This window comes from Mustela erminea, chromosome 9 (assembly GCF_009829155.1).
Source record: "Mustela erminea isolate mMusErm1 chromosome 9, mMusErm1.Pri, whole genome shotgun sequence".
NCBI lineage: Eukaryota > Metazoa > Chordata > Mammalia > Carnivora > Mustelidae > Mustela > Mustela erminea.
The window spans coordinates 41,712,543-41,728,576 of record NC_045622.1 but is presented as its reverse complement, the minus strand read 5'-3'; the positions used below and the strand labels follow the sequence as shown (position 1 = coordinate 41,728,576).

At 36.2% G+C, this 16,034-nt stretch overlaps 1 protein-coding gene across 4 annotated transcripts in view; it reads right to left on the bottom strand.

The window, feature by feature from the left end:
• The window catches only part of NOX4 (NADPH oxidase 4), a 172,659-nt gene that overhangs the window by 17,486 nt on the left and 139,139 nt on the right, over nucleotides 1-16,034 (bottom strand). For 3 of the 4 annotated variants that reach the window (XM_032356523.1, XM_032356525.1, XM_032356527.1), the window contains 5 exons: nucleotides 12,448-12,567; nucleotides 10,315-10,423; nucleotides 3,795-3,863; nucleotides 2,268-2,368; nucleotides 265-710 (listed from right to left, as the gene is read on the bottom strand). In XM_032356523.1, coding sequence (XP_032212414.1) covers nucleotides 491-710; nucleotides 2,268-2,368; nucleotides 3,795-3,863; nucleotides 10,315-10,423; nucleotides 12,448-12,567 — 619 coding nt within the window. In that variant the 3' untranslated portion in view covers nucleotides 265-490. Of the gene's footprint in view, nucleotides 1-264; nucleotides 711-2,267; nucleotides 2,369-3,794; nucleotides 3,864-10,314; nucleotides 10,424-12,447; nucleotides 12,568-16,034 lie in introns of those variants that run through there. The other variant, XM_032356524.1, reaches the window with a different exon arrangement.

Below are 16,034 nucleotides of genomic sequence, written 5' to 3'. Positions count from 1 at the left end.
TTAAAAATTAAGGTTCATAATTTCAGTGTACAGATTTTAAATATGTATATGCATATACATACACATATATATGAATATAGACTTTTATAAGTATGTATGTGTGTCTCTACCTATTCTTTCCGTAATTTATGTACTCAAGGTTAACCAACATTTTACATCTAAAATAAGGAGTTCTGTTTAAATAGAATCTTTTTTCAAGTTAGTGAACCCTTAAGATGTTGATCTGTTCTTTTCCTAAATATGCCATGTAAAAATTTTTTAAAAAAATAATGTGTTTTAGGTGCCTGTCCAGAGCAAAAACACGAAGTGAAAGTGTTGTACAAAATGTCAACAGTAGATGGTGCACACTTGTTCTTCTTAAAGCAGCTTTGCTGTTTGAAGAAAATGAACCACCAACCAAATAAACATACAAAATCTAAGTCATGAACAGTTTAACAAATTAGAATTCTTAAGGCGTAACCAAAGATATCAATAATCCCAATCTAATTTCTTATAAATGATCCTCTCCTGTTTTAGAGTTTGTTTTTAGAATTGAGCAAAGACAATAGCAACAACAACAAAATTCCCAAGTTTTCATCAGCACACTATAAAAATTAATACAAGAATGCTTGTCAGAAGTCCGCTGAATATCATTAAAGAGAAAGGAGTCTATGGTCCATGGCGAGACCCAGGCGAGTATAACAAGATTATCATGTCTTAGATGGAAGATACTGGAGAAAGATGGGAGAAAAATAACCAAAACTAGTGTGACCTTTTATTAAGACTATAGATCACCTTTAACTAGAGCCTTATTACAGGACCTCTGTTTCCAAAGTAATGCTTCTCTCTTCAACCCAAAACTACTTCCTCAAGAGAAGGGAAATACAGAAATAGTTTCAAATATAATTACAACCCGAGTTTCATGGGTAGCTATATTACTTTTTAAAATTTGCTCCTAGGGCTCCACACTATAATTCCTGAAACAAAACCTCTGAAGATAGAGTCAAAGGACCATGATGATCAGTGATTCTTTCAATAAATCAAAGTCATCCAAGAATTCATAAATTGAAACTTTTTTAAAACTCTTCATTCAGTCAGATACTTCATTCATTTATCGATATCCTTTTTATATTTATAAAAATGTAGTTTTTAAATTATGAATTGACCAACTATATACTACGAGTTATCATGATCAACCTAGAAGAGCCATAGGGTCTAAGGGAATTAAAATTAAGTCTTCAATTTATCTACATTCTTACTGGAGAAGTATGTTTACCTAAGCAACAAAAATATGATTAGTTCAAATGTAAAAATACACTGAATTTTGATAAATTCTACAGGTTGAAAGGACAGAAATACAAGTTCACGTAGAAAAAATAAGGTAAAATTTCCAAATGCTAATGAAAGCTTGTTTGTATAACTTTCCAATATAGGGGGTTAGTATCAAAAAAATTGATATTTCAATTCCAGTAGGCATGTTCAAAGAGTTACACTAACTTCAAAATGTCAACACGTGCAATGTGTTAGAAATTAGAGTTCTGTGACTATTTAAACTTTTGATGAAACTACTTCAATGCCAAATTTAAAATGTCTGAGTAGGTACACGGTTTTCAAATTGCTTTTAGAATTCTTTCAGACCAGTGCCCTGAACTACAAGTTTACAGAAGACAAAGGTGTGGCTAGTATGTGCCCTCAAGTGAACGCTCTCCTTCCACAGTCATCGCTACAGATCACAGATACGTATTCCATAATGCTAAGATTCCTCAGAGGATTATCGCTTCCAAGAAAAAAAAAATTATGTTTGGAAATACTCCTGTTTTAGAGACTGCATAGTACAACTAAGGGTTTTTTAAAAATTTATTCATTCTCATAGAAAAGTTCAAAAATCTGATTTTTAAGTGCTTTCATTGTTGGAACTGCTGGTAGAACTCCTTTAATTGTCAGTGTGATTTTGAAAACGTTTTCCAGTGACCACCTGATACAGGATGTTGGAATGAATACTCATTTTAACACGGGTCTACAGAAATTTGAAAGTCGGTAGGAGAGTTTCATTCATAAATACTTTAATAGACTATTTCAAAGCCAAATTCTAATGATTTGGCGTCCCAGATATGTGAGGTGGTCCCTCCCTTGCCTCCTCCTTTGCTAGTGATAATTGAGTGTTTAAGCGATTTTGTAATTTGTAAACCCATTACCCAATTCATCTTTAAAAACTACATGTAATGACTTGAGAATATTTTAATTTGATCATTAGCCACATGGCACATTTCCTGAGCAACAGTACTTACCCTCTGTTACATTTTGCTATTTCATCAAACAGAAGTTTCCACCGAGGACGTCCAATAAAAAGTCTTGAATTCAGTGCTTGATATTTTTCTCCAATTATTTTCTGCCAAAAAGAAATCACTATATTTTATATGACACAGGGTTGGACGAATAACCGACTTCTCTAACATCATTTCTACTGGTACTGTGGCTTCCTACCAAATTGCTGTGATATCAAGAATATAAGTATAAAATGGCAAGCTATTAAGTACAGTCATTTCGAAGCATCATTTCCTTCCTCTTTTCCTTTAAAATCCATTAACTTCTTGAGTGCCATTATTACAAATGGCTGATTTTCCTAGACTTTAGTTTGTTGCTTCATTTTTAACAACCTCAGGGTTAAAGAATGCATTTTAATTGCCTACTCTCAAAACGGCTGCTACACATAAACGTTATTGAAGTGCTTTTGCACTGCGAATACAGTCATCATATTTGGCTCATTATATGAGTAAAATACTACAAACTGTCCTCATAAATTTGGGGAAATGATCCTAGGCAAGACAGCCTAAGACAGAAGGGTTCCAAATCTTGGGTCTATCAACAAATAACTTCTAAGGGGCTGGTGTTTGCAGTAAACAGGAGATTAGATCTGGATTGGCAATAAAGGGTCAAAGGGAAGTGAGAAGAGAGGGCAAAGTGATGGCAGGCAGACAAACTGAGAACCAATGCAACGTACCCTCCGAACCTTCATTATAGCCATAGCATGAGGAAGAATGATACTGACTTGTTTCATGAGAATAGTAAAAGTGAATTTTTTTTTCTTTTTTTTTAACCTACCAAGTGGGGTAGAAATCTGACTAGAAAAAACAGGGTTAGACTAGTTTTGAAGTTATTGACAAGCATTCGTACTTTGTATCCAAAGTATTTTAGAAAACATATAATGGAAAATACTAAAATATAACTCGTGAAAGCATCCATCCCCAGACTGACACCCCTATGTAACCCTTCACTGTCATCTGTAAACATCAGTTTCTTCATCTAGAACATGGGGACACCAACATCCATCTCTTGGATCTGTTGGAATTACACAAGATAATATGAAATGCTTAGCACAGTGTCTAGCACAGTTAATAAATAATGTGTGATGGCTATTATGACATTTTTAGGTTCCCTTGAAGAGAAGAAATAAACTTAATTAGGTATGTCCTTATCTTGTCCCTCCACATAAAAACTCCCCTTGATAACACAATCATGAGACTGTTTGCTTCTGGTCCAATCTCTAGAGGTAAAGGATTTAAGACAACAGTGAAAAGGAGAGAGATGAACTCAAAGGTCTGTACCAGCTTCCTGTGAGGAGGGCAAATGAAAGGCATAACACGGTTGGCTTCAAGGGCAGCCCATGGGTTTTCTGGACACACTCCAAAAGAGGCCTTCCTCTGGGAAACTTCTCTTCAAACCACCTGCAGAAATTTTCCTCCAGCACAGCCCCTACAGTAAATCTTGTATTACCAAGGGGCTTGTTTAATTTATAAAAACATCCAACCACATACCTGTATCCCATCTGTTTGACTGAGGTACAACTGGATGTTGACATAGTCAGGTCTGTTCTCTTGCCAAAACTGAGAGGACATAAAAGTAAATAGACATGTGAATTCTCTCTGCAGACTCAGACTTTCTCCTCTTCTAACATACGTGATTCCACAATTTAAGATGTATCTGGTCTAATCACAGTCAACATTTACAAGCAATATACATGCCAGATTCTAGCATTAATAACCTGTGCCTCCTGGCACAATTAGCGTAAGCAGCAGTAGTGTAAGAGAAGAATTCTGTTGTCATTACAGATATAGAATCAAGCATGCTAAATACGACACTGATATTCCCCGAAATCCTTCCACATATCTCGTATTTTATTCCTGAATCCCTAAATTATAGCCAAGAGTTCACTCATAAAGAGCATGATTTTCTTACAAAAACAACACCAACACTCAAATAGTGATAAATAATATGCATGCTAGGAATCAAACAATACAAAACAAACAAGACAAAAACGAAAGGCTCTGTTCCTGTTCCTGCCTTCCTCCTACTCAGCCCTGGTTTTCCTTGTACAGAACTGTATGAGGCAGGAAATACACCTGCCAAAGAAAAAATAGTCTGGGGAAAAAAATCGTGAATATTTCAATACCTTGAAAAGTAAAATAAAAAAGATACCATCTAAAGGAAAATAAACTCAACAAAGAGGTTAAAAGGATGGTTGTTGTCCCTATATGCTTCCTTTTAGCTTCTTCATTTTCATTTTAAAATAAACCTACTAGTAACTGACCTGACTCTGACTGACTCCAAACTCCTGAAATCTATTTTTTTTTAAAAATTTTTGTACCTGAAACTAACATTGCACTGTATGTTGACTAACTGGAATTTAAATCAAAACTTAAATGAGAAAAATATTTTAAAATATATTTTTAAAAATATTATATGTTACTTGAAATATTTAAAATTTTAAAAATAATTTTTAAGATAACTCTTTTATTCATAAAAGTATTCTTCTTAGGGCCACCTTTCAAGATCCTGAAATAAGGAGAAGTTAAAAGTTAAGGATCAGGCATCAAAAGTGGAAGAGAAGGAGGGGCATACAAGAGCATGGTGGGCTCCTCGGATAACAGGTGTGGATCTGAGTGTCTGAGGTGACAGGACCAGCACTTCTTCAAAAGCCAAACCATTTCTTGAGCCTAATCAGCATAGTGGGTTTGCTTGAGATGGAAAGGTTTGCTGGAATTTACTGCAGCAAGAAGGTCGCTGATTTAAAGTACTATTTCTATATAGTATAATGATGTTTATAAAGCACCATTATCTATAATAGCCAAATTATGGAAACAGCTCAAGTGCCCATTGACTGATGAATAGATAAAGATGTGATACACACACACACACACACAACATACATTATACACACATGCAGTGGAATATTACTTGGCCATCAAAAAGAATGAAATCTTGCCATTTGCAAAGACATGGATGGAACTAGAGAGTATTATGCTAAATAAAGTAAGTCAGTCAGGGAAAGACATATACCATACGATTTCACTCATCATATGTGGAATTTAAGAGACAAAACAAATGAGCAAAGGGGGACAAAGAGAGAGGGAGACCAACTAAGACTCTTAGCTCCAGGGAACATGCTGATGGTTATCAGAGGGGATGTGGGCACTGGAGTGGGTGAAATAGGTGATGGGGATGAAGGAGGGCACTTGTGATGAGCACTGGATGATGTATGGAAGTGCTGCATCAGCCCTCTGGAACACCTTACAATGGAAGGTAAGAGCACTTGGCAGGTAACTGACTTGTTTCTATCGCCACCATTGTCTGGCCCTGAGACTTCTAAGGAGTTACTGATTCATCTTGGCCTCTGTTTCTTCATCAGGTCAGTGATAGGTAGGGTTGAATATCATCATTCCCCAGGTCTCTTTTCAGATCTGAAATAATACATTTTCTTATAGGTGGAAACTCTGAATATAAAATCCCAATAAAAACACATTTTACTTTAAGAGTCATGTGATGATTCTCAGCTCCCATAATATTCTTAAAATATAATCATTAGTTATATCCCATCAAATGGTTGCTTCAAGTTACATCCAAATGCTAAATTCATTTTTAGGCCATTTCTGAAATGAATCAGAGTTTATGAGTTTTAACTGTGAAGAAATAGAAACTTCTACATGCAAGTATAGAATAGCACCTCACAAAACACATGGCTTGTGTTGATTCTCGTCTTAAATGTCTACCAGGATGCTGTTCTGAGATCAGTTCTGTGACTCCTGCATCAATAACTGTGTTTGGTTATTGCCCCAAGTGAGAACTGTACAAATTTGGATAATGTTTTTTAATGATTTCAATGTCTCCACTTTAACTTACCCATTACTGAAGCAATAATATCTACTCAAGGCACAATGTTCTCCAACTAATGGAACAGTAAGAAAACAGACATGTGGATCAATACAATCTTGCAAGTAGATTAGGATTGTAGGATCATGCACAAATATTATGTTTTTCAATTTTATTTATCCTGCCTATACTCCTCCTCATTTTTCTCCCAAATAAAAAATAACAGGATGTGAGTCCTGGAAAGAATTTTACAGATCACTAATAGGAATCATAGCAATCATTTGTTAAATGCCTTCAAAATGATAAATACTTTAGGTACGTTAAAGCTGAGTCTCACATCAGGTTTCAAGTGCTGTTAGCCTCCTTTACAGATTGAAAACATAAATTGGGTTTATAGAGGTTAAGTGATTTACCCAAGGACACAGTTCATATAAGGTAGAACCACTGTTCCATTGTAAATGACTCCGAATGCCTGATGGAGCCCTGATCCTTCATTTCGACTTTCCCAATATGACTTACAGAGGTAAAGGGACTCGAAGTAAGTCACACCATTGATATTGGCAGATCTGGTACCAGATCACCTGACACCTGGCCCTGCACACTTCCATCACCAGGTTGGACAATCTGGCCAAGCAAGATCCACATCAGATCCACTTTTATCACCCTGCAGACAGCCTGACACCAAGACAGAGTGACTGGGGCAACCCAGATAGCTTTGACTGAGGCATTCTAGAATGACGTGAAAGAACTCACAGCTGGAACAAGATTGAAAGACTATATCTTCATCTGGTTTTCAAAAACACTTTCAGGTATTCTTATACAGACTGTATGTAAAGTCCCTATGCTTTATTGCTTTGCTTTCTCTTTCTCTCTCTCTCTCTCTCTCTCTCTCTCACACACACACACACACACACACACACACTGAACTTGATAACACAGTTGCAAACACATCATTCTCCAGACACAACTGAAGGACCGGTGTTCACCCTGCTGATGGGAAAAATCAAAACACAGATGCAGAGGTGTTTGTAGAAGATAATCATCACTGTATTTTTCACACAGTTGTAAGCTTTTATATTATTTACTCCATGGACTCCTAAGGGGAAAGCACATCCATCAAAAGACATGAAATGGAAAGAAAACATAAATCTTAAGATTCAACTCCTTTGAGGGTCCAGCCACTTATTCTTTTCTTTCTTTTATTCCTTTCCTTCCCCACTCCTCTGCCTTATAAAGCATCTATTATTCAAATGTGCCTGTCCACATCTTGGATCATTTTACTTAAAAAAATGTACAGGTTCTGTGTATCAGTTCAAGAAAGTTGAAAAATTACAAAAACAGAGGCAGAATTAGGAAATCCCAGAAGTAATAAAACTGGTCAATAATCACAGGAAGAGAGTTTCAATCTCACTTGCATTTAGGAGAAAATAGAATGAGATCTCACTGTTTATATTAACTGTTGGTAATATAACATTTTAAAGTAAGTGCCTCTCATACTTTGTTTTTTATTAAATTTTATTTATTTATTCAGAGACAGAAGGAGAGAGAGCACAAGCAGGGGGAGCAGCAGGCAGAGAGAGAGGGAAAACCAGGCTCCCCGCTGACCAGAGAGCCCGATACGGGGCTTGATCCCAGGACCCCACGATCACGACCTGAGCCAAAGGCAGATGATTAACTGACTGAGCCACCCAGACACTCCCTATATTCCCCACTTAGGATGGAAATCACATGAGATTAAAAAAAAATTGCTTCTTATTTTTATTTTACCTGTAGCTCCAGGTCCTAGAACAGCTTGTGATTTATAGTAGGCAATGAGTGAATATTTAATGAGTGACAGAATGACAGACTGAATAAATGAATATCTGAATAAAAAGACATGTATGATATTATATTCATTGCAGTGCTCCTTTTTTTTTAAGATTTTATTTACTTATTTATTTAGAGAGCACATGAGCAGGGGGAGGGGCAGAGGGAGATGGGGAGAATCTCAAGAACACTCCATGCACGATATGGAGCCTGATGTGAGGCTCAATCCCAGGACCCTGAGATCATGACATGAGATGAAATCAAGAGTTGGACGCTTAACCGACTGAGCCACCCAGGGCCCATCATTGCACTGTTCTTTGTAATAAAAAAGTAAATATCCATCATTAAGGGATGGTTAAATAAAGTACTGAGTACATCCATACTACAAAACAGTCTACAGCAGTAAAGAGAATGAAGTAACTTTATATGTACTATTATTAAAAATGTTTAAGACATAGTGATAAGTTCAAAATAAACAGTTCACAGAACAATGCAAATAGTATGGAAGAATTTATAGAACACTCATGAGTTGCCTCTGGTTATACAGATCGGGTGAGGAAAGTAGTAAGGGAGGATTTGGTTTATCTGAATTATATGACAGTTTTCAAAGAAGGCACACAGATGGCCAAGAGGCACATGAAAAAATGCTCAATATCACTAGTCATAGTGGAAATGCAAATCAAAATCACAATGAGATACCACTTCACATCTGTCTAGATAGCTAGTATCAAAAAGAAATAGTAAGTGGTGGTGAGGATGTGGAGAAAAGAGAATCTTCACATACTGTTGGTGGAAATGTAAGTACTGTGGAAAACACTAATTTGAAAAGATATATGTACCCCTATGTTTACTGAAGATCATCTGCAACAGTCAAGATAAGAAAGCAACCTAAGTGTTCACTGACACATGAATGGATAAGGAATATATGTATATATATTTGATCTTGTCATTTGCAACAATATAGGTTGACCTAGAGGGTATTACATGAAGTGAAATGAATCAGACAAAGACAAATGCCACACAATTTCATTTAAATGTGGAGTCTAAAAAACAGAAGAAACATACAGAAACAGGCTCATAAATACAGAGAACAAACTGTGGCAGCCAAAGGGAAAGGGGTTGGGGGGAGGGGTCAAATAGGTGAAAGGGACCGAGAGATACAAACTTCCAGTTACAAAATAAGTAAGTCACAAGGTTGAAAATTACAGTATAGAGGATACAGTCAATAATACAATAATAATTTTATATGGTGACAGATTATCACTGCACATATCGTGGTGAGCAGTTTGCAATGTGTAATTGTTGATTCACGATGTTGTACACTTGAAACTAACATACTACTGCATGTCAACTATCCTACAATTAAAAAGAAAAAGGAAGAGCACCTGGGTGGCTCAGTCAGTTAAGCATCTGCCTTTAGCTCAGGTCATGATCCCAGGATCCTGGGATGGAGTCCTGTACTGGGCTCCCTGCAAAGCTTCTCCCTCTGCTCCCCATTCCCCGTCTCTCATGAATAAATAAATAAAATCTTTAAAAAAAAGGAAAAGGAAAAAAATTGCAGGAAAAATGCATGTGTATTACTTGTATAATTAAAAAAAATAAAAGATGCATATATTAACACATAAATAAAAGGTTACATGTTGGATAGATGAAGAAAGCCTTTTTAAAAATACCTTTAAGAATTAAAACTTAGAATTTGGGATTTTGAAATTCTGCCTAGTGTGCCAAAAGCCGGATGATGGTCCATTTGGAATATTAAAGGCAGAAATAAGAGGTTAGAGCTAACAGAACACAGGATGGAAAGTACAGTAACAACCATCTGCTGATCTTCCCCTGTCTGTCTTCCCTTACCACCCTCATACACATGTATCATTGCCCATATCCCTACATTTCTATGTTAAAACACAAATAGTAGCATTTTCTTTTTCTTTTCTTTTTTTTTTAAGATTTTATTTATTTATTTGACAGAGATCACAAGTAGGCAGAGAGGCAGGCAGAGAGAGGGGAAGGAAAGCGGGCTCCCTGCTGAGCAGAGTCTGATGTGGGGCTCGATTCCAGGACCCCGGGACCATGACCTGAGCCGAAGGCAGAGGCTTTAACCCACTAAGCCATCCAGGTACCTCAACAGTAGCATTTTCATGTTAAAACATATCATAGATATATAAATATACTCTCACTTACCAATATCTGAAAATACGTTTACTAAATTATTAATATGTTACTTCTGTTCTTTGAAGTTTAAGAGATTTTTTTTTTCTTCTTTCAATTTCTCTGCCTTATTTTCTGGCTTATTCTACAATGAACATTTATTGATTTTGTAATTAGAAAAAATAATTTTTTTATTTAAGAACATTGCAAAAGGAAAAACAAACCTAATTTTACCTTGTTATGTAACACACAGAGTAAGTCTGCAAACCATCGGAAGGACTGGATGTCTCTGCACACCCAAATAAAATACAGTCTCCTAAGCTTGTATGGTTTCCAGTCATCCCTTTAAAATTAAAAGAACACAATAGTGATTAGGATGGCCAAAAAAAAAAAAGAAAAGAAAAGAAAAGAAACCTCATGTCTTTGAAAATTTGCTTTTCATTTACTAATGAAAAACCAGTCATTTGCATGTATCATTTTATCATCTTTTATCATTTGTCATTGCACTTACTACAACTCCCAAATGAATTTAAAATATAATACATAGACTCAGAGGCATGATGTGAGTTTAAGTGTTTATACGTGTGAATATTCTAAGTATACCACCTATTTTCAGTTCAAGGCAATAAACTAAACTCCTGGATGGGAATATGAGCCCTGGCTCTCAGAAAAAATGTTCTCTATTTTCAGTGAATGCTATCACTCAGCAGGGCGCCAGTGGTCATTAGCTGTGCCCTGGCCTCCAGGCAAAATGAGGCAACACCATTCCAGAAAGCTGGTTGTTTACTCCCCTTTTAAAAATCACTAAAGAAAGAGATGTAACAGTCACCTACTATGTAATGCATTCCAGGGCCTCATAATTCCAAGTCTGGATTCCTATTCATAATTATGGAAGTGGCCTGAGGTTAAGAAAATATTTTCTCCTTTTCTTAACTTTAAGTGTCCAAATAACTTGCAGTATGTTTTCAGAAACAAATGGTTTCTGGCTTGGGATATGGTTATTTTTCTAAGAACCTCCAAAAAGTCCCAAATTTGTAACAAGTGCTTAAAATTGAAATAAAATATTATTCAAACACATCATTTCAATTTTATTATTTCCTTCTTTAGTACTCCATAAAAGACTCTTAATGCAAATCAGGTCTACTTGAAAAGGAAAAGGAATTGATTTGAGAATAATTTCCTACTGTTATTTTGTTTGTGTTTTCATGACATTATTAATCCATTAATTTTTGCTTATAATCTTGGAACTAAAATAACTAAAAAGTATTTCCTACATAAGCAGTCTTACATTTGAAATTTCTATTCTTCGGTCTGTTATAAATTTGCAGAGTAACATACCGTGGAATCATGTGCTTATTTGTCATCTGCCCAGCCAAGTTTTCCTGACCATATGTCTACAATGACCCCACCCCTTTATTTCCATATCCCATTAATCTCTCTTCTTTTTATCAGACTTCTGATATTTCAGAAATAATATTATTTATAAATGTCTTATTGCTTTATATTTGGTTTGCTCCATTTGAATACAAGTTATTTAAGGGCAGGGACCCTATTTCATGCATTGCAGTATTTACCGGTCACTATAGGATGGATGGGCACACAGGTGCTCAAGACACTTGTTGACAGAATGGCTGAAGACTGCTCCTTAGCATTTAGAGGGAAGTACAGAGATGAAGGCTGCTGGAACGGCTTTGCAAGGATAGAGGAATGCCTGATTGTGATACTTTATTAAGACAGCGTGCTGAAAGCCATGCATCACGTACTGAGAATCATTGAATTCTCACCCTCATCAATCAGTAAATAAATCAGCAAAACAAGTACAGTAGCCCCTCCTTATCGGTGGTTTCACTTTCTGTGGTTTCAGTCACCCACCGTCAGGTCGCCTATGGCTGGGAGGCAGAGGGTTCTCCATCTGGCATTTTGTCAGAAGGTCAAGGGCAGCCCAATGCTTACATCATTCCCCTTCCTTATCTCATCACAGGGGCATTTTACCATCTCACCTCATCATAAGAACAAGGGTGAGTACAGTACAATAAGATATTTTGAGGGAGAGAAAGAGATACCACATTCACATAACTTTCATCACACTATAGTGTTATAATTGTTCTATCTTAATATTAGTTATTGTAGTTAATCTCTTATTGTGCCTAGCTTATTAAACCTTATCACAGACACGTAGGTATTGGAAAAAACACAATGTATGTAGGGTTCAGTACTATTGGCAGTTTCAGGCATTCACTGGGGATCTTGGGATGTATTCCCCCTGTACATGGCAGGGGGGGGGTTACTGTAGACAAATTCTATGAGGAATTACCTCATTCTAAGAGTTCTCTATTTGAATTAATAAAATGGATCAAAAGAACATACAGCAGGGTGTTGAGTATTGATGCAAATGGAGTTACTCCAATGCCTCCAGCCACACAGAGGCTAACCTCGTAGTTCAAAGATTCCTCAAATGGACTTCCAAATGGACCGTCAATGTATAGCCTATGGAGAAGGCAAACAAAAGTGGGGAAAATGCAGTAAGTTAAATTAATTCTCTGTAAAAGGTAGCACACATGCTGAATCCTGTTTCCAGGCTCTGTATGGCTCAGTTCTTATTTCATTGTTCTCATACTGAAAAAACTAAAGTAACAAGAAATGTATATGAAGTCTCAATATTAAAACAGGTACATCTGTTTCTAAGCCTTCCCTTTTTGAGGCAAACTTTAATTAAAAATACAGAGAAATGTATATAGGGCCATGACAGATACATAAGGAAAAGTTAAAGCTCTGATCATATTATATTACTGTATTTAACTAAATTAAAATACCAATTGCTTTACTGTGTCTAAATTCAATAAATAAGGTTCTCTTTAATGGCAAAGTCAGTAGCAGAAATATTTACTGTAACATTTACTCTGTGAACAGAAAAGTAGAAGGAAAGAAAAAAAAAAGGAAACTCTTTCCCTCTGGCCCTAGTGAGGTTTATTAGTACAGAAACAACTGGAGAACAATCTCAGAGGAATCTCTACTTATTTGAGACTGTATAGTCAAGTGTGTGTGTGTGTGTGTGTGTGCATGTGTGATGTCCTTAACTACAGCAGAACTTGTTAATCGTTCACTTGATATTTTACCGCCTCCCCTTCTTTCTTAATAACAAAACATTAATTTATTCAGGGAAGCAAAGTGTCCACCCAAACCACTATATCACCCAAACTCCATCACCCCAAACTGCATTTATTTTGACTGTGTGACTCTGTTCTGGTTAATATCATGTAAATGGCAGTGCTATTAGAAAAACTAGAAGGCTTCCTGCAGAAAGCTGCCTTAGCTAAAAGTAGTGCTTTTTATCCCTCCCTTTGTTTTCTTCATCCTGATACCTAAAATGTTGTCCTGATGGACTTCATACTTACCGCTGATGGCTGGAGAATTAAGATAGCCTCTCTAGACTACCTAGTTCCAGGTATCTTACTGTGAAAGATATCTTAAAGGCATTGCCTTGTCATGCTCTTTTTTTTTATTTTAAAATAAATAGCTTTGCTAAAACATAGCAACTATCCCCAAAAGTACATTTATGTCATCAACCTTATGATATACATCGCTTTCACTGTGAGAAGTGACCGCAACAGTGCCTAACTTACTATTAGACATCTGTGGTGTTACTGGTTAAATGTAAAATGAACGAATGGACAGTCTTTCGACCTCGGAGCTCCATGGCATGCAATCTAAGTTGTATCCCATTAGTCATTGCCAATATTTGGTTTCCACTCCTCCTGGACACTTACAGACTATACTTCTTGGAATTCTTGTGATTATATTGAGCCATACATCTAATTCTGATCACGGGGCTGTGAGCAGAGGCAATACTTGCTATTTCGGAATAAGGTAGGTAAAAGCTCTGTCCCTTCCATGAAAACTAAAAGCCATGAGTAGAACCAGAAGACAAAAGCCAACTGAATCCCTGACTTATCCTTGAAGGGAACTGTTCTGGAGCCACTGGACCCACAAAAGTTACTTCATGAGTAAGAAAGAAATCTGTTTTGTGTCTTACACATTTTCAGGATATTTCAAAGTTTACTAGTTACTGCAGCAGAACTCAGACCAGCATAACTACCACATGTACAGTTTATATTTAAATCTTCAAAGGAATTTGGAAGAGTACTGATTTAAACAAACAAACAAACAAACACTATAGCCTATAAAAAAAGCTACTTGCTCTACCTCAAAAAAAAAAAAAAATCAAAGTTTGAATGCTTGAGGTAGTATTCTAAGCACAGCAGAAATTCAGGAAATACTGATAGATCACATACAGAAAATGTGCCTGATTCTTATTACATCCATCTCCTTCACATTTTACAGACTATTCACTTAACAAATGTGCTCTGTGTACCAATGATTTCCATGATACTATTTTGGACTCAAAGATAAAATTGACACTGGGACATCAAAAATGACATTACTGAAGTTTTTCCATCTTCATATTAAAATCACATTACATAGGTTGAGGGGATGAAAGAATGACTATGATACTTTGATCTTTTTAAAGATAAGATCTTCTTTAAAAATATCAATGATAAAATTGGCAGATGATTTTAAAGTGTATTTAAAGAGCAGAATTTAGGATATGTCTCTTTATATTTGCCTGATATACAATGCTTTCATAAAGATATTTTCACTGAACAGAAAAAGAACAACCTGAAAACAAAGCTACCAGAAGATATTTGAAAATTAATTGATTAGTACATTAGATTCTTGATATAAATCTCAAAATATCAGTGACCCATAAACAAAATATGTGAATTGATTTTACCACTTCTTACCATGTAAACAAATCTAGAATATAAACATTAAGTAAGAAAGTTGGGTTTAAAAATAAATACTGCCAACTGCAAAAACAGATCATTGCAAATCTCTACAACTATTTTAGACTCCACTACACCCAGTGCAATCTTCTCTTAATTAGTCATTCACTTATTGAACAAATGCTTTTACGCACCTGCAATGTGCTAGACTGTGTGCAAAGTGTCAGGGAAACAGAAATGAACAAGACAGAAAATGTCCCTGGCCTCTTGGTTGATTCTCGTGGAAGAGGAGCTAGCCCATAAAGAAAGATATAAAAAGATCTATAATGTCATACAGGATAAGTGCTTTTAAAAAACAGGTAAAACAGGGTGCCTGGGTGGCTCAGTGGGTTAAGCCTCTGCCTTCAGCTTGGGTCATGATCTCAGGGTCGTGGGATCAAGGCCCACATCGGGCTCTCTGCTCACCAGGGAGCCTGCTTCCCCCTCTCTCTGTCTGCCTCTCTGCTTATTTGTGATCTCTCTCTCTGCCAAATAGATAAATAAAATCTTTAAAAAAAAATAAAAATAATAATAACGGGTAAAACATAGTCATTGTTGGAGCTAGGTGACTGGTACATAAAAAAATTCATTTTACTCTTCTGTTTACTTTTACATATGTTTGAAATTTTGCATCAGCAGTTTAAAGGGATACTGAGGGAAGCATATAAACAACTGAACAGAGACCTAAATGAAGAGGCAAGATATAAAAATATCTGGAAAAAGAATCTTTCCAGCAGGAATAATGGGAAATAGAAAGAAACAAAGCCCTTTGGCTTACGGATGTATTCACGCCAGCTACACTTTCTGGGAATTTTCAGCTCACTTTCTTCATTCAGTCTCCTGCTAATTGTATTTATGAATTTTTCTTTGTTAGGACTGATGCTCTGTTTGGACCAATCCCTGTCATTTCCTCATCAACAAAATTTTTACCATCTATCCTATAAAAGGCACTTTTCAGGCTCTGGAGATGACAGCAGTAAACAGGAGACAAATATCCCCGTCCTCAGAGAGGGATTCTCTCTCGTGTGATTATCTAACACATCCATCATTCGCATATATTGATTATCTTCTGCGTGTAAAGTCCTAGAGATAGAAAAGCACAGGTCCTGTCCCCAGGAATTATGCTGCTGT